Source organism: Telmatherina bonti (genome assembly GCF_933228915.1).
Source record: "Telmatherina bonti genome assembly, chromosome: 12".
Lineage (NCBI taxonomy): Eukaryota > Metazoa > Chordata > Actinopteri > Atheriniformes > Telmatherinidae > Telmatherina > Telmatherina bonti.
In genome coordinates this window covers 20,043,315-20,068,806 of record NC_136610.1, presented here as the reverse complement: position 1 = coordinate 20,068,806, position 25,492 = coordinate 20,043,315, and the positions used below count along the sequence as shown (strand labels likewise).

Genomic DNA, 25,492 nt, shown 5'->3' with positions numbered 1-25,492 from the left:
TGGGCAAATTCCTTGCATTTTCATCTCGTGTATTTATTTTTCATGTGCCATATAGATATTGGACATGACTGATATCATTAACTTGTATTTTTTGTCCTCTATGTAGCTGAATGTGGTGCCTACTGATTCCTCTGTCCTGCCATCCACATTTTTAGACGATAGAGGCAGATGGCTGCATTTCCTGTTCTGGGTTATGCCGAAAATTTTTCCTCTGTGTTATTTTTTTATTTTTATTTTTAATTTCTACTGTCATTCACTGTCCCATGTATGCCCAAGAAGGAGGACTGAATTGAAATGCAATGTACCATTTTACTTTCAGCTAGGCTTGATTTGTTATCAACTGGCAAACAAATAAATGCAGCTAAACTAAAATGAAGAGAGTAGAGCGTGAAAATGCCCCCCTGTTCTATAGTGTAATGTTTGTTTCATGCAGCTGAAATGGAGAAAGTCAAGGAAAGGACACCTTAAAAACTCACTAGTCTCAGGGGAATGCCCCTCCATTCAAATTACAGTTAAAACTGTCAAAATCATGAAGATAACATGAAATACCATGTGGAAAAACAGGAAAGAAACTCAGCAATGATGACAAGAAATATGCAGTCCATCGAATATACTGTACTCTATCTTGAAATGCAGAGGCTGCGTTGTAGCCAACTTTGCAAAGTCACCATTGGGAGTGAGTTTTTATCATTTCCATTTATGTTTTGAAAGTACTTGAATTTTATAAAGGCAAAAAATTAGCTCATCTTCACCCTCTTCTCACTTCTTCAGTGTTTCTTAGAAACTTGCAGGTTTGTGCTCCTTTTAAAGTAAGGGACGGTTTATGCATCATTCAGTTTTTCAGTGTTTGGCTCACATTTGCATCAAGGTAGATGTGATAAGATCTTAATTGGCAAAAAATGTGTCAGAAAAATGAGAGTTTGACTGATCAAATACTTTACCTATATGAAAGAATTTAATTTCTTTAAAAGATTTTACTCAGATTAAATGAGACAGTTGTTCATTGCTTTATAAAATGGAGAATTACAACTTATAGTAAAGAGAATGTACAACTTTTTTTTTTTTTTTTCCTAAGCACAGTAACCCCAAAGTTCATGAGAAGACCATGTCTACTGTTCCATGCAATCCTCAGCTCTAAGCTACACGCTCACAGAAGAGAAGAGCTGGTGAAACTGATTCAGACTCAGGGAAAGCTTGTGTAGCAGAGGTGCAAAATGATCACAACAGCTGACACCTTGAGTACACAGACAAAGACAGAAAATATGATGTTTGTGAATGCCTCCTGCTTTCACAAAAGTCACCACATGAAATGTCTAACTTGTACTGTGAAGATTTCATATAATGAAAAGTTAGGAACCTAGTTTAATAGTTTTAAAATAATGTTTCAGGGATCTGAAAGCTTGCAGATCCAATAAAGAAGTTACTGTCAGGATTTCACAGTCATATAGTGCGGTGAGTCTAAAGGCAAAGGAGATGAAATTCAAAAACCTGGGCAATAGATGTTCGCTCTTTTGCCCATAAACACTAAAACAGCTCTTCCATTTTTACATCAAAAGGACTATAAATGGAGCAGAGTTACGTAGATCACAAAAAGCCTACTTGCTGTGTGACTTTAGGCTGAAACTGTCTTTGGACTGAAAGCACAGTAATGCATAAAATCTAAAGAAGCGCAATCAAAGGTTTTGATTGTGTTTTCGTAATTGTTAACAAAGGAAAACTGAGTTTTTGCAATTCACTTTATCTATTTTGAAATAGATCTAATCACAATTTACAAATAAAAAGAAACAGAGAATAAAGATAAACTGAGTGCGAAGACTTGGGCTGAGACAGCACATTTCTTTCCCTCTAAATTAGACTGGAAGACAAGCTGTAATTTTCTGCAAGTTGGCATCTCGCTTCACTTGAGTGGATTAAGAAATTAATGAAAAGTGGATAGTCAATCTGACACTTCTAAATTAAGCAGCCAGTATCCACATGACAAAACCTTAAAAAAAAAAAAAAAGAGTGAAGCTGAGGATAAATAATTGGCTGGGGAAGTTTTAACAGAAAGAGAAGCAGAAAACATGGCAGCTGAGGAGAAAAGAGTGAAAACAGAGAAGGCAGAGGATGCTCCAGGCAATGCCATCTGTGGCTGGATCTGCAAAGGCTGCATGCCACACACCTGTGTGGGACTGCCCGGGAGATAGGGCCCTCAGCACAGTGGCCCCATGGCCACCTGTGCTGCCAAACAGGTGTGCAGCCCAGCCAATTAAACTATTAGACAAACACAGGCCTCTGGGAGGAAATTAGCAGGCAGCACAAACATCAGAGGAAAAACAAAAAGCAGTGGTAAGCACTCACAGTGAAGAACAACAACACTTTGTTAGTTAGACTTTCATTTCAGCTTACAGCCTAAACTTCTGTGCTTAGTTAAACAGAGCACTGGCTCAGGCTCACAGTCATCACATACTGGAGTTTAAAGTCTAATAGTTCTCACATTGTTATTTCAAATGTACATTGCATCAGTACCACACTATTTTTATTTATATTGTACTTTAGAAAAACTGTTCATGGTTAACCAAACAGGTAAAACACAAGAAAGAAATATAAGACATTTGACCACACAACAAATATAAAATAAACTAAAAACGAGGACTGAATCTAAAGATGGTAAAAGCTACGTCAAAATTATACTGGGTTAAAAGCCAAAGAATAAAAGTGTTTTTTCAAACAAATTTAAAGGCATTTTAGGAGGGAGTTTATCTGCAATATAAATCTGACAATAGTCATATTTGACCATTGTATATCCAAATGGCACCAATATATTTCAGTCATAGATTTAGAGTAGTACAGAGAGTCTGGGCTGAGCACACATTGCATTAATTTCTAAATAACCTCAAGAACATTATTCAGACAAGCCTTCACTTTTAAATCAACAAGGCATTATTATTTGGTGTGCGATTACATGAAAGGCCAGAAACAAAGACAGACTAAATTCATTGTAAAACTAAAGCAAATTCTCCAAGATGCTTAGACGAACATAATTGGCAAGTATTTGAAATAACTCAAATCAAGTGCACTTATTTGTGATATGCTTTAGGTGAAGCCAGACGATGAAACATAAAGAATAAATTGGCATAACTGTATCCATTTTTTGATGATCGTGGATTGAATTGGAAATATCCAGGCTTCCTTATTACATCTACAGCTGCTGCATGAATTTGGATTGACAGAAGAAAACAACAGCATGTAATTCCTTATTTTGGTATCCTGTGACTATTTCCCCATATTTAAAAATCCAATTTTAAGTTTATTGCCTTTGTTTTGAGTCTTTTCATTGTTTTGCTCACTTTTATATGCACAAGGTGTTCCACTATCACATCCCATAACATGCCCTTAGATTAGATAATTAAATACTTGTTATAAATGCATTTTAAAAATCTGCAAAACCTTAATTTCTTGGGGCTGGGGGTTACCAACACTAACGCATGTCATTTTTGAGCGTTATGGCTCAGAAATTATGAAAGCCACTGTGGTATGGTATGGTATGGTATGGTATAGTATGGTATGGTATGGTATGGTATGGTATGGTATGGTATGGTATGAGTATGGTATGAGTATGGTATGGTATGAGTATGGTATGAGTATGGTATGGTATGGTATGGTATGGTATGGGTATGGTATGGTATGAGTATGGTATGGTATGGTATGGTATGGTATGAGTATGGTATGGTATGGTATGGTATGGTATGGTATGGTATGGTATGAGTATGAGTATGAGTATGAGTATGGTATGGTATGGCATGGTATGAGTATGGTATGGTATGAGTATGGTATGGTATGGTATGGTATGGTATGGTATGGTATGGCATGGTATGAGTATGGTATGGTATGGTATGGTATGAGTATGGTATGGTATGGTATGAGTATGGTATGGTATGAGTATGGTATGGTATGGTATGGTATGGTATGGTATGGAATGAGTATGGTATGGTATGAGTATGGTATGGTATGGTATGGTATGGTATAGTATGGTATAGTATGGAATGAGTATGGTATGGTATGAGTATGGTATGGTATGGTATGGTATGGTATGGTATGGTATGGTATAGTATGGTATAGTATGGAATGAGTATGGTATGGTATGAGTATGGTATGGTATGGTATGGTATGGTATGGTATGGTATGGTATGGTATGGGTATGGGTATGGGTATGGTATGGTATGAGTATGGTATGTTATGGTATGGCTTAGAAAAGATGTTCTTAATTCAGCAACATAGTGCCAGACTACAATCTGGAGAAACATATCAGGTGCCACAATGGCCTGAATGTGGTCCAGATATGTCAAGTTCTGGAAAAGTTTCAACATTATGAGGCAAAAACATGACAAAGAAAACTTTATTATTTCAGTATTTTTTTATTATGAGTTGGGAGTGGGACATTTAACCTTTATGTTAAACTAAATTAACAGTTTATGTTCCAAATGATGTGGAACGATTGTCAGAATGCAATTTCCCAGAATACTGGTTACACTGAAGCACAGGTCAGAACTCAGCTAGCTGTTTTGGCAGTGTATTTAGCTATTTTTTTAATCAACTTTAAGATAATCAAATAATTTTTAAAAATTGACCAACTTTGTTTTGGTGTTATTGGAGACTTTTTTAGACTTACATAAAAGCATGTATTGTTTAACTCTCCTCAATGAGCTGTGGGTCCTGCCGTAGGCCCTCTCCTTCCCAAAGGGCTCACTGGAGCCTTTGTCCTCATGCAGCAGAAGCACCACACTCCCAGCTGCATTCAGAGCTCCATGACCAGACTGAAAATTACACCTACAAAGTTGCCACGGGCTGATCCTGCTGTGGCTTACTGTCAGATATAAATAAAGAGTATGGACAAAAGCATTTAAAAAGTTGAAAAACTATTGTATCTTGCTTTTGATTCTGTTTGTTAAATTACCTAACTTTGACTTTAGGTCTGTTTATTTTTCTACTGTTTTGAAAAGAAATTCATTCATCCTTTCGTTCATCATACCATTTAGTCTTATTAAGGTTCATGGGGAAGCTGTTGATCACAGAAATCAACAGGTGAAAGGCAGGATGCACTCTGGACAGGTACCTTGTCCATTGCAGGAATTTAAATATAATTAAATGCATTTTTCTAGATATAACTAGAGCTATTTGTACAATACTCATACCTGTATCTATTCTTTTTTTTATTCAGTAATGCAAAAAGAAATTTTTTGATGAAATCCACAAAGCCTGTGCAGTACCACTGCTAAACTTGGTAAAAAATAAAACTGAAATGATTTTATGTTTTGTTTGGTTTTACTTTTAACAGTGGTTTCCTTGTGTATTTTACAAGTGAGGGCCTGCCCTTAAATCTGAATCATGTCCTTTTTTTTTAAATATTGATTACATTAAACAAGAACATTTAAAACAACCCAGCTGATGATTATTGTGAAGGACAAATTAACACAAGTATAAATGCACTGTGCTAGCACCTTCGTCACAGGTATTTACAATATGGGACAACATAAAAAGGTTACATTAACATAGAGGATTCAAAATGTAGATTTACTGTGTGTTGTGATCCATGACAATAATGCAAATTCACAATAATTAGAAGTAACCATATCCAGTCTTTAAAAAAAATCACTTTCCCCAGAAGCAAGTTGCATAAAGATGAGCTCAGCTGAGTTATCAACACCTTCCCAGTCTTAAGCTTGTTACATTCTCTGTAAGAAGCAACAACTTTTTTTCTTGTTCTCGAGGTCACAAGAACAAAATGACGTCATTTTCATCTCACAGACATTACTGGGTGCATCTTGCGGCTTGTTCTAGATACGTCAGCTGAGCTAAACTTGATTCTCGAGGGGCTTTAGGAAGTTATGTGTGATTGGTAGGATGTTTAAGGAGGCGTGGTTAAAGCAGGAAATCATAGGGGGGGGGGGGGGACTGCCGCTTCTGCATTTTTGCTGATGTGAGCAGGAACTGATAACTATAATACACAGCTGATCGTTAGGGTGAGAAAGTATGAAAATGTACACAGTGTAAAGACACAGACCCATTGTGTGCACAACAGTGAGCTACCGTTGACGAAGTTTGTAGTTGCATGTGAAATAATCGGTTTAATGTTCATTGCACAAAAAAAGCACATAATTGAAGGGATAGAAGTGGGATGATCACTGACAATTGTTCCTATACTATAAACCCTATGCTTCTATCAGTCCTAACCTTAAACAATGTGTTTTCACTGCCCAGAACTGGACATTATCATCAACTGTAAATGAAATAATAACTCCTGATGTGAGGAGCTGGCTTTCCCGTGTTGTACTTATAAAGTAATTGTTAACTTTTATCTAAGTCCAGTCGAGACTAGTGTTTGGGTGTGTATTCCTTCAAGTGAACTAGTTTCTTTCTGAGGTTGCTGGTGAATTTGAAGTGCAAAATGTTGTGTTCAAAGAAACATTTTCAGTTTTCAAACATTCCAGCCATATATGGATTGACAGTATTGGAGCAACAGCTTTTCTTTTTTTTTTCCCAGATATGTAATTTCTAGTCTAGGTTCGATGAGCATTTTGTTGTGTTTGTGTTCCTTTTATTTTATTTTCCTTCAGTGGAAATGAGGGCATTCGCAGTCTGACGATGTAGAGTTCTGCTTGTGCTCCAAGGGGGCATTTGTAGTAAAGAAAATAAAAAAACAAAACAGGTATACAGGTATAGTAAGTCAGTTTAGTCAGTTAGTGTAGCTGGCAGGTACACACTGGTTATGTACAGTGTATGTTATCATATCAGTTTAGGTTAGGGAGGCAGTTCTGACGTTCAAATGTCTTTTATGTCACTTTTAACACATCACACATAGGACATCATAGAGTGACAAGGAGCTTAATGCATTGAATAGAAATAAATTATTTTTTAAAAAGTAAAGATTGATGAAAATGTATATGAATTTAAAAATGGATGTGTAAAAATGGATGTCTTCTTTTCTCCCAAATGATTTAATCAAGGTATGAATGTGGTTCTACTTAGATAAAGGGATAGCTCCTTTATGAATAGGTAGACAGGTTTGCTGAATAACATAAGTATTTCACTTAACCAGTGACCACCTAATATGGGTCATTCATGGTTCACATGAATTTTGTTTTTTGCAGTTATGTGGCATATTAGGATTTGTAACGTCAATCTTTTCCCACTCACAAACATATCTAAGTTGTGTTTACAGTAGATCCCAGTAAACAGACTGGTATGAATATATAGCTGACAAAAAAGAAAATGAACATTGTGAACCCAGCCTGACACCATGATGTGCTTCATCAGTCAATGACAGGTTTATGTGAGTGCACTGTGCTGGAGATGGTTCTTTGTTCAACAAAGTACAAAGAGGTTGATGTTGAAGCTGCCTATAGTCTGAAAGTTGTCCTGTGAAGTGAAGATGATGTCACATTCTCCATAAATATCAGGAAAAGAAAACACATTTGGTACCTGTTTCCTGTTTATTGCTCTTAGCATGGTAGAAAAATTAGGTATGTTTGGCAACCATCAGTATCAAAGGATTTGGTTAGCATCTGGTGAGAGAAGCTTGGATTACTAACCTGACGGGGTTACTGGTGAGAGAAACTCGGAGGGATTCCAGGCAATTGAGTAGCTTTTCTTCAGTGATGCCTGAGCGCAGTTCATGAACATATTCTTGGGAGGAAAGTGTACACTCGTGCTTGCTGTTTCTGAGTCCACCCTGCAAATAAATATCAATAAAACCGTTATTGAATTTCCATTATGAAGTGTAACCTCATGACCTTCAGTAATGTGGCCAAATAAATAAATACACATTTCATTTATGGATATAACTATTACAAGAAACCTTAAACTGGGCTTAAAATAAATAATGTAATAAGATAATGTTATATATATATATATATATATATATATGCACACACACACACACACACACACACATATGTATATAATATTCTTATTCATCTGAGGCTGTAATGATAGCCTATACTTAGAGCTGAACACAGGCTCTACATGCTATCTGCAGCAGCTCCTGCTTGAAGTAAATGGATTCTTGTGTTTAATCTCCACTGGGATATGTTGCTACATTGGTGCTTACACAATGAGACTATCTACGGCCAGCAATACACACACTTTCAGCTCCACAAAAAAACACATTTACACTCACTTGCCAACTGAACTAAACACTCCTTTGAGCTACGATTTATTTCCAGAGTCACAAAGTGATAGTGTCTGTAGGCCACACATTTTATCCAAGCAGACAATCAAACAAAAGTAAAAAAGTTTCATGTGAACAGACTGATTTCATGGTCCTTTTGCTATCGCCAGTACAAGCTGAAAAAATTAAAAATAGGTAAAAAAAAAAAAAAAAAATCTTTGCAAATTTGGTAATTACCATATTCTATTGTTGAAATGACCCAGATTTCAGGTGGTTGAGTTAGGGTACCATATAAAGCACATGAGGAAACACATTGCAGAGACTGCGTCACATATGCATAAACCAGACTGCTTGGCAAAAGCAGCAGCAAAGTGTTCATCCCTGGACGGCTGGTTCCCCACAAAGTCAACTGTGCTAATAGGCAGTTTGGGAAGTAATAAGCTACCTCATTTATCTGGAGAAAAGAGAAGCCTGCTGCTTTGCCGCAATGCACAGTCAACATGAATGGATCTTTTTTTTTTTTGTTTTGTTTTTTTTTTCGAGAAAAACCACAGGAAGCAGCAAGCTAGCAATGATTGTCTTCTTTCCATGTCAGCTATTTCAGTTCAGTTTTGATAAAAAAAAATAATAATTTAAAATAAGCACAAAGTAAAAACAGTCATGTTCCTAAAGTGACTGAAATGGTCTGTGGCACAGTAAATATTAATCCCTTAACATAAAATACAGTCAAACACAGTTCACAACTTCATGATAATGGCTATAGATGTAATAAGAGCAATTCCCAACTGAATTTACTTCCAGGAAAATTACATGTAGTTCATAATTTATTTTAAATCTTTTCCTTTATCAATGTACAGCAGCTTTAAATTTAAATGTCTTTATTGATCTATATTAATGTATAATTAATCTCATTTACAAACACCATTTGGTGATCACAAAGGAGTCAGCCCTTTTGCTTTTATCTGGATAAAAATGTCTTTTATTATTTTATTTCATTAGCCGTACTGAAAAAAAAAGTTCAAGTAAAAATATTAAATTTGCATTACCCCAGCCTGTTGACCACCCTTTGTCTCAATACAATGAATTTTCTCACTAAAATGAATTCAGTATCTTAAGAGTTCATACAACCCTGAACATAGACCTACATCTGATGAGAACAGTATATCATGTGTTTGATAGAATAATGCAGGACAAAAATATGGTCAATCTAATGGTAATCTGATGTCAAAATAGTAAAAAAAACCTCTTATCAATCTCATTCTCAGGTTGTGAAAACACTGGTTGTCTCCTGAAAATATTCATTTTTGAACCATGGCAGCAGTCAAAAGACATTTTTTTAAAGTTCTTTGAGAAGACTCCGGTTTATAAAAACACTTCTGTCTGCAGTGGATCAGATAATAACAAAAGCAAAACAAGTGCTTGGGATAAACAGTGAAAGAGAAACATGACAGAGCTGCACCTTTCAAAGCTTCAAAGAACAAGTCGAGTGACAGACTGGAGTCCCACTGATGGGTTTGTCGCAGGTATGAAGTTCAGCCCAGCTGTTTCACCAAATTGTAACTTTCATGGTGGTTGGGCTTTTAAAAATGCAGTTTTACAAAGGGCAGTTTGCTCTTTTCAGTACAGGCTCAAGTTTGAAGTATTTAAAAATGTAGACAAATATGTTTTGGCCTCCAATCAGCACTATAGAGATTTTATCACAAGATTCTAAGAAAATACTACTGAATGAAGCCGAGGTCTCCCAGAACATTACCACCTGAATGCTTAAGCTGCTTTAGACACTTCCTACTGATGTTCTCGTTGCTAAAACTACACTTCATATAAAGCCTAGTGTGCATATATAAAACTTTCAAACATGCTGTGTCGTGTATTACTTGTCTGCATTGAGTGCCGGAGTAAAAACAAAATTGAAAGTATGCTGACACAAAAACCTAGATGATTATGGAATGGAGGATATAAGCATGCTGCACTGTAATAGCATGCTTCTTTTGTGCAGTCTTTTGCTGCGCTCTTGCAGCATCTGCACAATCTCAAGTGTAAAAATGCTCCTTAAATTACTGCGATTCCACTTTTAAATATGGCTGATTATGGAACAACACTTTCAGCGCTGTACTTCCTCAGTATTGGGCAGTGAAAGCCAAATTTATCACTCTCCTTTCTTTTTTTTTATTTATCTCCCTACCTCTCAGTAATTCCCAGCAAGCACCCCACCATGTCCAGAAAAGCCAGAGCTCTAGTTTCACCACATGTTCTGACCTCTGGAAACCAAAGACACTGACCATAAACTGCTTTTTCATGACCCTGGCCCAAATCAATAAAATCCTTTGGGATATCAATGTTACACCACCACACCGGCAGCAGAGAAACAATTAGAAGAGCAGAAGGGAGAATTGGGGGTGGGGCAGCTACCTGCTGAGTATTTTGTTAGTTTGTTTATTTTCCTGTTAGATTCATAAACAATAATAGGGAAATTATTCAAAAAAAAAAAAAAAAAAAAAAAAAAAGGACTGGAGAAAGGGTGCAAAAAAGACAGGGAAGAAGCAAAATGATTGTGTCGTTAATGATGATGTTGCAACGTAGAAGATTTAAGGAGGGTGAGAAATTGTAGGGAAAAAATACAAAAAGAAAGAATATAAGGTGGGAAAAGGGAAGGACGGAGAAATAAACCTTCAGAAGATGGTGCAACCTCAACAGCAGAGGACAGGCACAGCCTTTTGACCACAGCCTTGAGCCTCATCTCCTGCCACTTATTGAATCCCCTATTTGTCGATAACAGTATTTCCTGCCAAAGAAAATAGTGCTGGGAGCAATTACTTCAGTGAGCCTGTCAATTTCATTTTGTGGGGTTAGGGGAGCATTGAGGACCATTCCCTCTTCTTCTATCACCTCTGTCTCCCTTTCTGTATGCCATGGGGAGTGACAGAGAGCTGGGCCGTCTATCGAAGGAAGAACAGGGAGACAATGCCAAGGTGGTTGCACCTCCACATGTCATCTTCACCTGTAATGAGCCTATAACAAGCTGGCACCTTCCTCAGTGCCCAGTGCTCAGCCCACTCAGGCAGACTGATAGATACATTATTCAGCTTCTTTGTCAGCTTGCTGGGACACCACATAAGCAGTTACATGTCTGGCCTGGAAGCTTGTGCTTGGGAGATACAGCTTGCTTCCAAGGCAGACATGTTGCTTCCATTCAGTCTGCCTGGCCTCTCTGTTAACTTAAAAAAATTAAAAAAATAAAATAAAAAAAACACACGAGTACAACTTCAGGTACATCTCAGAATATTAGAATATTATGAAAAAGTTCAACATTTTTTTCCTCACTCATTTCAGAAGGTGAAAATTCATTACACATAGATTCATTACACATAGAGTGAAATATTTAAAACATTTATTTCTTGAAATTTCAATGATTGTGACTTATGGATAATGAAAACCCAAAATGCAGTGTCTCAGAAAATTGCATAAGATCAATGAATTTTTTTTTAAAAAGTACAAATAAAAGTATATTTTAACCAGGAATGTCAGGCTTCTGAAAACTATGTTCATTTCAATGCACTCAATACTTGGTTGGGCCTCCTTTTGCATGAATAACTGCATCAATGCGTCGTGGCAATGCAAGCGATCAGCGTGTGGCACTGCTCAGGTGTAATGGAAGCCCAGGTTGCTTTGATAGCAGCCTTCAGGTCATCTATGTAGTTGAGTCTGGTGTCTCTCATCTTCATCTTGACAATACCCCACAGATTTTCTATGGGGTTCAGATCAGGTGAGTTTGTTGGCCAATCAAGCACAGTAACACCATGGTCATTGAAGCAGCTTTTGGTTCATTTGGCAGTGTGGGCAGGTGCCAAGTCCTGCTGGAGAAAAAAAAATCTGCATCTACATAAAGCTTGTCAGCAGAAGGAAGCATGAAGTGCTCTAAAATATCCTGGTAGATGCTGTGTTGACTGTGCACTTCAGAAAACACAGTGGACCAACACCATCAGATGACATGGCTCCCCAAATCATCACTGACTGTGGAAACTTCAGACTGGACTTAAAGCAACATGGATTCTGTGCCTCTCCACTCTTGATTTCCAAATGAAATGCAAAAGTTGCTTTCATCTGAGAAACAGACCAGTCCTTTTTCTCCTTAGCCCAGGTCAGATGCCTGTCGTTGTCTCTGGTTCAGGAGTGGCTTGACACGTCCAGCTTCAGTCTACTCCTTGGGAAGTTACCCAAATTCTTGAATGAATGTTGCTTGACAATCCTTTCATGGCTGCGGTTATGCCTTTTGGTGGAGCATCTTTTCCTTCCACTCAACTTTCCATTAATATGCTTGGATACAGCACTCTGTGAACAACCAGCTTCTTTCAAAATGACCTTTTATGGCTTTCCCTCCTTGTGGAGGGTCAATGATCATCTTCTGGACATCTGTCAAGTCAGCTGTCTTTCCCATGGTTGTGTAGCCATCTGACCCAGACTGAGAGACCATTTAAAGGTTTAGGATACCTTTGCAGGTATTTTGAGTTGATTAGTTGATTATGACTTTCTAAGATGGAAGTTTTTCATAATATTCTAATTTTCTGAGACACTGCATTTTGGGTTTTCATTATCTATAAGCCACAATTATCAAAATTTCAAGAACTGAATATTTGAAAATATTTTAAATGTTTCAGAAGAAAAGAAATTAATTTCAATAATGACAGTGTCACTTTCCACTTTGGAAAGAATTCTGACATTGCTCAAGGGTCGTCACTGGACTGATCATTTTGGATACTTGCCTTGCACCCCCCCCAAAGAAAAGAAAAGTCTGACAAAGTTATAAATTACTGGAAAAACTTAATTATTGCTTCTTTGTATGCAATTAATGAAAATTACTTGAACACCCACTGCTCTTTAAAAATATTAAGATAGAATCTCAGCAATTACAGCATATCACGATGCATGATAGCCATGTTATAACTTAATTTCCTGTTCATTAAGGATTGATAGATAAGTTGATAGAAAAGATACCACAAGAAAGGATAACAGACAGACTACAGACAGGTGGAAACAAATTTTACATACCTCACCCTTTAATTATAACATAGAGACACCATATAACCTAACAGGAATGCTGGTCACACAACAGAAAGGGGGAAATAAGGTTTGAAAATAGTCACAAGACGACCAAAGTTAGAGATGCTGGACTAAAAAATGTGAGCAGTACTATATTTAACAGAATCTAAAGTCTCGTATGAGAGTGTGACAGCAATGACGTTAAAGGTCAACGGGAACACGGATCAGTTGAGATGCTGCTTGGCTGGACAATGAGTTTTCCCAAGCCCCCCCCCCTTAAAGGACAGAGTTCTGCTGCCGGCAGATAAGACATTTCATCTTGCCACCAGGGCGCAGGGCTCCCAGCACAGTGGGGGATTTCCCAGCAGACTATGTGGCAAAGCATTTCATCTCTTTCTCTCATCACACATCTACAATTCAGTCTATTTTACTTCTTCCTTAATTCATTCTTCTTCCTTTCTGTCTCTCACTCTCTCCATAGTGAGGTGTTTTTGAACCTTGGATGACAGCTACAAAGGAATGTGCGTTTATCTGGACACGCCAGGGGCTTTTTTTTTCCCTTCCATTTTTCTATTTATTTTCTTCTTCTTTTTTGTGACTGTTGTGGTCATGAAGCAAATCTACAGACAGTTTCATTTTTCTATGTCTGGGTAACTACAATTCGCTGATAGCAGACACAATCAGTCCAACAACACCCTCTGAATTATCAGGTTGCGCCCATCGTAGCTAGTGCAGAAAACCACATCACAGCAAAGCGACAAACTGGTCAAAGGAAAACAACATGTCATTAGGCTGGTTCAAAACAACACTGCTAGGGTCACCTAGCAAGAAAGGCTCCGCAGTGGCCAAGGCATCATGCTATACATGTCTGTGCTGATCCCTGTGGTTCAGAGAAAGAGCAGCTTGCCACAACAGCAATGACAAAAGAAAAGAAAAGCCATTCTGGATAGCTTGTTAAGTCAAATCAATTACAGACAGGGGTGTACTGTTGTATGTGGTTTGACTGTACTTCCAGGAAAGGTCAGACATAAAATGTAAAGATGAATAAATAATTTATTTATATAGAACTTTAATTTATTAATTTTTTATATAAGACAAATGCCTTGTCTTGACAATTTTGTTACAATGGTCAAAAAGTATGTAAATAAAAAACATGAGCAATTTTCTATTTGGTCAAGAATTTAAATGTCTCATAGTAATTAAAGAACTTTGATTCTTAGCTAAAAAAAAAATTTAAAATTTAAAAAAGCCCACCTCCTGTAACATAAGCTTACACAACCCCACAAGATTTATTTCTGTCCAGTTGCATTAAGTTTTTCACAGACATCTTGTATTGACGATGGGAGAGTCTGACCACTGTGCAAAGCTTTCTCCAGCACATCCTAAAGATTTTCAATGGTGTTTGGGTCTGGACTCTTTGGTGGTCAATCCTTTTGTGAAATGATGTCTCAGTCCCCCTGAGGCATTCCTTCACAGTTTAAGCCTGATGAATCCTGGCATGTCAGCTTTGAATATGGTTGCGCAATCAGGGAAGAAGAGATCCATTGATAAAAATAACCTGCTCATTCAGTATATTCATGGAGTCAGATGACCTCATTTTTTGGGCACAAAATGGTACTGAACCTAGAACAGACCTCATGGATGAACCCCATATTATAGACTGCCCCACATGATTGTACAGCACACAAACATGCACACATAAGTACACATTCAGGCCCAGTGTCAGCCACACTTAGTGATATACACCGATTCTGTCTGGCATTTTGACCCACATGCCCATTTTCCATTGTGATTGCCTCCAGCCTGCTATTTTGTAGCTGGATAAGTTAGCATTAGCTCCCACAGTTAAACCCATTCTTCCAACTGTGGGAGCTACTTTGATGATCCCACAGATTTATTAAGCCAGTTTATTAAGCTTAATATTATAGCACTACTTCACAACAATATCATTCCAGGGCACTTTACGGACACATTTGAGCACATTTCTAAATAGCCTAGTGAAGGTAATACAGCTTGACTTCGATCCATTCCCCCATCCTGAGCACGCAGGAGTCAACAGTATTCCGATGTATGTATAATTTATATTTACTGTTAAAGCTCACGAATATGAACCTTACTGTTCTTTTATTCTCATACTTTAAAATTTGAAGTTATTTTTGCATGTTTCTCATCCTACTTTTACGTTTCTGCACACGCAATCTCTGGTCCTGTGTAGGCATATACAACGGAGTGTAACAATACATCCATATACATCAATGTATTTATTAAACCTCAGTTGTTCTTGGTTGCGGTTGCAGCTGTGATACAAACTGTGCAACCTTGGTAAGTGTCAAAAATATTTTGTTTGGGACAGTGGATAGAAGTGAAATCTACAAAATAAACTGTTTTAATGTCACAAAAAGAAATGTATTGTTGTTTTAGTTTTTATATACAATGTTTTATAAATTGGAAAAGCATAATATACACAATGCCGTATACTATAATATACTTATGTCTAAAAAAAATGGATTATTTTTTATTTGAAAATGTGTGATTGAGCTTCGGGATAAAATCATCATATGATTTTTCAGTTGCTTTTAGTTATCAGATATGAATGCAAGCGATTGTGTAAAATTAGTATATAACTTGTTCGAACTACTTACTAAACAGTTTGTGAAATACAACGAAATGTTATCCAGTGAACTCATAATGTGTTGTATTTCAAGAAAAACTTGTAACATACATCCTTTGCATATATTGGATGTACTTAATATCAAACTTTGATTCACTGTTAGAATAATGGTATATATCCTGCAGAATGTGTGCATTTAGTGGTTGGTACTTTGAATTTATGCCTGATAAGCTTATACAGTTTGGTTTTCCTACATGATTTCCTAAACCCTAATATGTGAAACTGCATGGGTTGGAACATTGGCCTGCCACAATTGATTCTTTTAAGCTGCGCTGTATCAATGTTAAACAAGAACATGTTCTGTGCACATATAAATCCACTTGTACACTTGTTGTCATCTACAGTTTTTTAAAATGCATCCAAATCCTACCTCATTAACCTCAGTTCTTTTCAAGGTAATGTACAAGGTAAAGTTGAGGCCACCTCACATATATTATTGTCTGACATGAAAAGCTGTATAATTAAAAATTTTCTGCATTTTGAGTGTTCCTGCCTGAGAGTGCATATGTGGAAGACTTATAACAGAATTGCTCTGAACACAACTGAGCGTGCTCGTGTGAGCGAGTGTGTGTCTGTACACAGGTGTTTCTTCTATTTTTTTTCTTTTCTTTTTTAAGGTTCTGTTTGTGTGTGGTTCAGAATATTCCCTGAAGCACTTCTCCCTGTGCTTTGCAGGACTCATGTCTGCACTGAATTTCAATGACACTTCTATAAAGATAGGAGCAGATGTCAGGCAGCTCGCTGAAAGTCAGGTAGAAGAGAGTGAGGCAAGTAGAGGGAATAAACTACACACTAGCCACAGAGCAAAGTCTTGAGTTGCACATATATTTGCAGACATGTAATTAAAAAAAAAAAAAAAGCATAAAAGACAAGCAAAAAGCAAAGTAATTTATTGTAAAGTTCTACCACTGGGTTTTGAATGGAAAACACTAATTTTTAACATGATATCTACATGTAATCTTTATATATTGATTCATTATTGGATAATAACTGATAATAGAACTGTGATCAGATCTACATGTGCAAAGCAGTCTGGCAGGTTTTTCTGACTTGCTTCATATGATTAGCGTTACTAGCTGAAGGTTGCTCTAGTGAGCCAAAAGTGAGAAACTCTCAACTTATGGAATTTTATTGTCTAATCCATATCTTGTTAAGATATAATCATTGTGTTCAGGCCATTTATATTGATAATTCTCTTTTTTTTTAAAAGTGCATATTTATCTGCATTTTAATTTAATCTGCACATATTTTGCTACACAATATTGATACCAACATTGATATACAATAAGCGAAAATGGAGAACAAAGAACATTAAAAACAATACTTGACATGTTTCTATGAGTTGAAATACCTAAAAAAAAAATCATTCAAGTGTGTTATGGACGTTTTTTTTGTTTTTAATTAACTCAAACAGGAAAAAAAAAAGACCTTAAAAATACTGATGCACACTTCCTTTGATGATAATGCACTACATTCCAACCACTCAGCGACCAATTTAAGGTCAGAAATTTATTGAATACTGTCCCAAAAGTTCCCCAAAAATCCACAAAAGGAGGAGGTAATTTGTATGCAGAGAAGGTGAACAAAAAGTATTTACCTTTGCAGAGTTCCATACAAGAACAAGTAAAAATGACAGATCAGAATTATAAAGCACAGGAAGCATTTTTGGCATTTGTTTCGTTGTACTCCCAGTGTTGCGGCAGAGGGGGTTAACAAGTGAGCTGTTAAGGAGGTAAAGTCACACAGGATCTAATTTAGGTTTTCACCGTGGTCTCTGCTGCATTGATTGTATTGTGAAGGCCTAATGAACTATGTACTCTGCACTCTTGTTTTCTGCTCTGGGAGCCTGGGTATGAAGCCAAGAGATGCAACTACTGACAAAAAGTTTGGAGGACGACTGAAGATAGAGAAAGGCAGCTGAAACAATGAATAAATGAGCACATGTATAGATGCAGGTTTCTAATGTGTGTCCTGTTGTATGCTCCACCGTCCATCTTATGTGAACTTTCCCATAAGGGACTAACCTTGATAAATCATACATAGGGCGAACACACAAAAGGGGCTAAAGGTCCAGGTTAGGCTCACATTTGCTTCCCCAGTGCTTTCCCTAGTGATTCAGCTTGTTCCAAAAGTAAACAACACTTCAATTATCTTTTGTTGACTTAAAAAGTTCAAGATTATGTGTATTGACATCATGTGGTGCAAGAGATTATGAGCAGAAATCTCAACCAGTCAGAAAAGGACGTTTAAAGGACGTTGCCCTTTTGACGATACAACCCGAGGCCTTAGTCAGGGCCATTTGTTAAAAACAGTCAAAACAGTAACCTGGAATTTTTATCCACAAGGATTCTTTACTTGAACACAAAACATATTATTCTTAGTTTTTTCCATTTCCCCTGCCTCTGACAGACTACAGAGTCAACAAAAATATTTAGAATAGGAATATGAAGAAAGGTCATTAGGTAGCTTAGGTACTACGTCTAAATGCAATAATCTTAAACAGGACCTGGTCTGATGAGGTTTAGATCATGAGTTTGCATTTCTGGTCATTGAAGACCCCCTGTTACAAGTTTTGTATGTTTCCAAGCTTCTACACACTTGATTGACATTAAATGGACCCAACAGCATGTTCTCAAGTTCAGCCCAATGACCCAATGACTACTTAGTTGTCTTTGGTTTTTCATGGGGCCTGTTCTAATTCAGTCAAGGTCCCCCAAAAAGCAAACAAATCAGCACCAGTGCTTAAAATCTTAACAACCTGATGCCTGTTCTCTTATTTAAATAATGGCATGTCAGATCTGTCTCTATCAATTAGTCCTTTATCAATTTGGATTTCTCCATTCTTCATACTTACCCTCGCCAACAGAACTGACACATCTTACATTTAAAAGCTATTCATCAACATCTCTGCTCTATAATATATGCAGTCTAGACTGCAGCTGGCTCTGTTAACTAACCACTTTCCAAGCCACTTCAAGTTGTTAGTGGCTACTAATTAACTCAACTAGACAATAGCCCACAGTAGATCAACCATTAAATTGGTTCCTGAATGCTTTAAGGTTTTCTGCCTGATGTCGTATTGTTACTATACAATGCAATATCCACCAAAATCTACACAGTGAAATACTAATGTTTAAATTATGCATTATATTTAAACTGCAATAATTTAGTACATGATTTAATCCAAAGTGACTTATGCAACAGTTCAAAAATGTGTAGTAGTAGCATCAAAGTTTCTTTGTCATCTTTTGACTCAGTGATTTAGTGGAGGAAAAATTCTATTTGTTCTGTCATTCAAGTATTTGTTTAAAACTTGTACCAAGTAAAGGTTGATGGGCTCATCTTAATTCACACGCTGCCACTGCTGTAATAGTATGCACTCTTATCGGCACAATATACAAAACCAACAAACCATCATTTCTCCATCATGCTCTCCAAGCTCAGGACAAACTGCAGAGAATGTGCAATAAATAACAAGAAGGGGAGAAAAGACAGGATGACTGAGGACAAAAACTGGGCTCAGGTAAAAATGACTTGGCAGAGACATTAATGATGTCCAATCCTTACACAGGTTCTTTGGGCAGCTTCTAATGCAGGGGACAGGCATGATTTATTACAATGACAGTCCTGGGAGAATGTTGATGGTTTGTGCCAGCAGCAGAATGGGTGGTGTATGCAAGCATGTTTGTAACTGCGTTCATGTTTGCATTTGCCATACTCACTCTAAATTAGGATGGGATTGTAAGATGGGATACAGTTCTAATCAGGTAAACACAAATGAATTTACATTAAAAAATTCACCCTTTCGAACTGACAAAGCAAGAAACAGCTCTGCATTTCCTGAACCTCGAAGCTGTGGGTTGGGTACACAGGATTCAGTTATTATTTCCAGAGTAGTCAGCTTTGATCTCCTTCTCGTGTCTGCATTGGGGCTGTCTCGTCTCTAATAACCACAGATACATTTCCTCTCCTCTTCCCTGTTAGCTAGATAAATAGGATTTCAAATTGTCTGGTGCTAGCCTATCAGAAGAAAAACGTGATCTATGAAATATCTTCCCATGAAAAACCTGCACTGAGAGATTATCTTCTCATCACACAGACTGCACATCTAACAGAGCAGGGTGAGAGAGGTGAGCGGTATGGAAGTGGAACAATACGCATACATGTGAAGGTAGAGGAATGAGTGCAGGCTAGGAAATAAACTTTTTAAAATGTAAGCATCAAATAGCCAGACCAATAACAGGCCCTTATTTTATGTCTATAATACAGATTCTTGATGATAGTTTTGCATCTTGTGTATAAATGTCTATGGCTGCCCTTGTATGTGTGTGTGTTTTTGTCAATTCAAAGAGAAACTCGTAATGCACTTTAGGAGAAAATGAGAATGTTGCATTAACAGTCTGATTTCTTCTCAAACCCAAAGGGTCCCTCTTTTAAGCAAGTACATTTGGATGCATTTACACTTAATTCTGAGGAAACAAAAACAGTTTCTTCTGAAATACACACAATTACTTAATCTCCATTGAGAGGCCACAGCCAATTCAAAGGCAGTATAAATATCTATTCATCAAAGAGTCTGTGTCCAGGCACTCCCTAATAACAGATGGGGAGATCTTTAACAGTCCATAAATAAAGGCTCTGAACTCGAGAGAAAGCACTTGCATCAGCAGAGAAACAGCGAAACGAACTCACTCCCAGGTCGGGCTTGACTACTCTAACAAAGCAAGATTAATTTGACTGTTGAATTGAGGCCGATGCCCCAGCCATGGCATGCTGCCTAGCTGATGGTGAGGGGCAGTGGTGCTTCGATTGCACCAGGATCATTGCTAAATGTCAACATGAGTACTACATGCAAAATAAGAAAGTGGATCTCATCACTACCAACATTCAATTTTTAACTTCGCTGAGAAAATATTAACTTTGACCACAGACTAGACATAATTAATAGAGTTATAAATTGATAGACAATGTGACAAGAGGCCATAAAAATTAACATCTCCATCTTTAAACCAGTCTCCATCAGAACCAAACCCTCCAAAACTGCAGGGTTCAATAAGAACATGAACAATTATGCCCCTGTTCCCTTTTGACTGTTAAAAAAACAGAGTAAACAATAGTGAATGCATTAGCAAAAAAGTAATTAAAGAGATATTGATATTACAGTATCTGTGAACTTTATCAATGTTACCATTAGCAATAAAAAAGGAGTATTATTCAAAACACTGAATCTCAGACAGTATGAGAACTTTGGTGAATTAATTAATTACCTCATGTGAGAAATGTGAGATGATAAGCATAGCCAGTGAAACTCATTCTGGGCTGAGAGAACTCATTGGGAAGGTTGGAAAAAGAAAAAAAAATGTAATTGTTTCAGTGACAGTCTCTTTTACCTGCTAAGACACAGATTCATTTCTGTGATTTGAGAGGCTGTTTCATTGAATTACATTAAATTTTCTGAGAGTTTTAATGGTTTTAACTACATCCTCTACATGTCCAATCTGTTTACCTTGACTTAATCATTCCCATTGCATTTTTACTCCCCGAGCATCAATGTACCGTAGTTTTGAAAATTAGCTAGACATATAATAATATAGTCTCAATTGAGACTTACCAATTGAGATCCACAGTCAGGTTGTGTAGAACATTTTAAATCAGCATTTAATTTCACGACTGAAATCTCTACCCGTGTCTTTCAAAGTTAATATTTCACAGAATCCAACTCAGCTTTCATGACTGAACATGAACACTGAAGCTTTTGGTTTGTGACTTCTAATTGTACGTGATGTGTTTGCTTCCAATGAAAGAAAATGATGGACCAAGTCAATACGCTGCTGTACAAAACATCAAAGCAATGACATAATTCCCAACAAAAATCTCGAACAATTTTATAGCTAGTGTGCTGGACCACAAGTTGATGAGTTGTCATTCTTCTTCACATCAACAACAACTTAGCGTGGTAAATCTAATGTTGAGGAGAATCCAAAATTTTACATTGTCATGCCAATGGGCCGCTGATAAAATTCTGTACTAATCGTAACCCCAAAATAAATTTGTAACTGTGAAAAAATTTGTTGTCTCCAGATCCACACAGATTTTTGACCCCACGATGCATGAAAACAAGTATACACATATACACACACACACACACACACACACACACACACACACACACACACACACACACACACACATTCACACTATCCTTACACATCTGAGAATTGAACTATCTGAGACATTAAGGTGTTGTACCATTTAGGCAGTGCTTGTTCCCACCCCCCACCACCACCAAACCCAACCACACACTGACAGGTGTGACCTTTCAGCTATGCTGGTCGCAACCACTTTCGCCCCCAGACAGTAGGCCTGGATTAGTCACCATCTCTAAGGATTGTGACGCCCTGCACGAATGCACATGTGAGGCCCAAACCCTCTCCAGCATGGCCAAAGGGCCTGCTATGAAAAATAGAACACCTAATGCCTGAAGATAGATACATTCATCAAAGACCAGAGCCCCTGCCTGCTCGCTTTGTGTGCTGCCTTTCCTCCTGAGTCTCTATTCAGTACTGAGATCCAAACGTAACTAATTTCTTTCAGTAACAAAAAAGGGACAGAAATACTCATTATTGCTTCAAAAATATTTATATAAAACATCATTTTTCACACCAGTCCCTTCCTTTTAATTTTTTTATTTATTTATTGTAAGAATGGAAATGCTTGTAATCTGTCTTAAAGTGAGATAAGGATAGTCTCATGAGAATTGCTATCAACTGATGTACAAGTATGGAACTTCACCACTCCATTCAGCACAGTGGGTCGCCTCCGGTGGGCACCCTTTGAATGACAATTGAAGGAAACCCATTGAGAATATCAAGAGAAGACCAAAAATACCCCGGGGAGAGGTAGCCATGCCAACTAACGCCAAACAGCCAGACCAGTTAACCTCTGCTGTGAACTACTAAACCCTGGGGTACAGCTTGGTAATGACATCGCTTCCTCTACGTCTTTGCTCTATCTCTATATTCCCCTCTGTGGATCCTGCCAGGTCACAGAGGAATAGTATGGAGGAAGATATATCCCAGTGTGTGTTCATGGCACAATATAACAGGACACAAGGAGAGACAAATTTTACTTAGTTTATTCAAATTACACTGTACCGATATGGGTTTGGCATGATACGAGGAGGTAGGAGGCTATGAAAATCTCAAAGTCTAAAGGTTTTATGCCACGAGATTTCTATTTTGCCTAAAGGACATGATAATGCAAGTGAACCTGTAGAGAAAAGAATGTAGACAGCTTAGAAAAAACATAGTTCACACACAGAGATCAGGGAAGATGATATTCCTGCCAAATAATCATGCTTCATATTCCCTCCAAACATGACACGAACAAATCTCTCATCTGCTACTAAAATCAACTTCCATTTAAACTCTTCCTATGAGTTCAAAAAGCTACACTGACATGCATTGGCCCAATGATTGGGCTTCCTTCCATGGGTGAAGATGATTTTTCACACGGGGCCTGCCTGTATATAACATAGCAAACTATGCCAAAGGCTAGCCAGCAGGTTTCATATGCACACACACACCATATTTCTAAGTAACACCACAGCTTCAGGTGCCTCATGAGACCACTGCCTTTCTGTACCAACCCCCGTTCCTCAACCCTATGCCTCAGTTTCTCTGCTGCTCATCTTTCTCTCTCAAAATCTTTACTTTGGATGGGTTTTCAGTGTGAGAGCTCCTGCTGTCATACACAGCTCTTTGAAAGAAAATAGAAAAAAAAGAATAAAGGTACAGTAAAGAAGCAAATACTGTAGTTCAATGTGACAACTTGATGCAGCCTTGATTGGTAATGATATATTGCAATGGATGGTAAATGGCCTATGAAGAACAACAACATTCATGTGCAGTTTCATTATTAACAGGAGACACACTGCAGTGCTGTTTCATGTACCCAAATGTGTTTGTTTGCTCAACTGACTGAACATTGCATCAGGCATGCAGATTGTGTTTATGTGTGATTGCCATTGTGTGTTCCTGTGAGTGTTCTCTGCCAATGCCAAGGGCCTCTCAGACGTGGGGGGTATAACAGTCTTTAAGAATAGGATTTAGTTACACATTGGCAGTTCTGGCATGGCAGCTTCAAAGCAGAAGCGGGAAGAAATCCCTTCTGTGCATGTGCATTTCTTTTTCCTGCGTGCACATGTGAATAAGTGATGTGCCATTTTTCTCAGGGATAAACCTATTGACGTTTTAAAGGATGCTAATAAGAAGAGCTTCATCAACACATACCACATCATGAAGGCAAACACATGCTTGAATGATTTCTTACGTCAACAGCAGGATTTCAGAGAAGCCGAACAGACAAAAAGAGGGGAAAAGGGGATGAAATGACGGTTTTGAATGAACATGAAGCAACTGCTAAACAGCAATGTTCATGTTTGTCTTTTTTATTATTTAATGTGAATTTTAAAAAGGGTCAAGACGTCTGCATATTATACATTAACATTTGACACAATGCAGCAACATTTGTTCACTGGACCCTGGATATAAGTTACACTGAGGATTCCTCCTACCTGACTGATCCCCTAAGGTACTGATTGGGTCACATTAAAATGGCTTAAATTGATTTGTCTATAAAATACCCTGAAATTGTTGTGAATTGGCAGAATACATTTAAAGCTGAACTGAATTGGAGCTGTAAGCAGTGCACTGCCACTGACCTTTTGACTCCCACCCCCATTACTCTGATGTTCTCAATAGAGTTTCAATTTTGGGTATTTTTGTGCAGTCAGGTGTCCACCAATTTCCGAAGAGGACGTGGTACTACGACAAGATGGCCGTTCCAATACATGCTTCTCATAATTAAACCACCCTCCTAGGTCTAACTATGCATGAGAAGACCTCATTTTCAGCTACCTGCCACTTGGGCATAATGGTCTATGTATCTTGAATCGCAGTCAAGTCTGCTGTTCTGTACCTTTACCTGAATTCAGTGCAGCAGTTTAACACTAGCTGTCCTATGAGCACCTCAAAGCTGCTCTCCTTCACTTACCCTTCCTGCTCTGTTAAAAGTATTGAGAGTTTGCAGTCAGAGCCCCTTTAGAATTTTTGAAGATTTGTTTGAAATTGTAAATACAGCTTTATTATCACATCTATCAGAGATGTTAGGCAGATTTTTTTATAGAAACATACTTTTTCCAGGAAAACAAAAGGTACTTTTAAACCACAACTTACTGACCTACCAAACACATTGCAAGGTTAAAGTCCATCATGGTGACAATCCCACATTGTACATATCTTGATCAATAACATGAAGTGTAACAGTGTCAGTCAGCATGTTTTCCAGCAGGGTCTCTTGCAAAATGTACAGCATGTCTTTAACAAAACATTGCAGATGACTAGCATAGGTCGTAGTTATCTGACTTAGAATCAGGCCAGTGTGTAATAGAACATGAACAAATTACTTGCCCCAGAATCTCTCAGCATTTCATCTCATTCCATTTGGTGTAGCTGACCGTAACACTGTCTGGTTCCACTGCCCCCGCCAGACACACCACAGACTGATATGCTTCCTCCAAGGAATGATGAGTAGGAAATGATTGCTCAAACTTCTGCTCAGTAGGCTATTCTCTG

At 37.6% G+C, this 25,492-nt stretch overlaps 1 protein-coding gene across 1 annotated transcript in view; it reads right to left on the bottom strand.

Annotated features, from left to right (window-relative positions):
• diaph2 (diaphanous-related formin 2) overlaps positions 1 to 25,492 on the bottom strand; it is a 373,599-nt gene that overhangs the window by 262,891 nt on the left and 85,216 nt on the right. Inside the window, exon 6 of the mRNA XM_079250311.1 lies at positions 7,572 to 7,711. Within this exon, the coding sequence (XP_079106437.1) occupies positions 7,572 to 7,711 (140 nt within the window). The remainder of the gene's footprint in view (positions 1 to 7,571; positions 7,712 to 25,492) is intronic.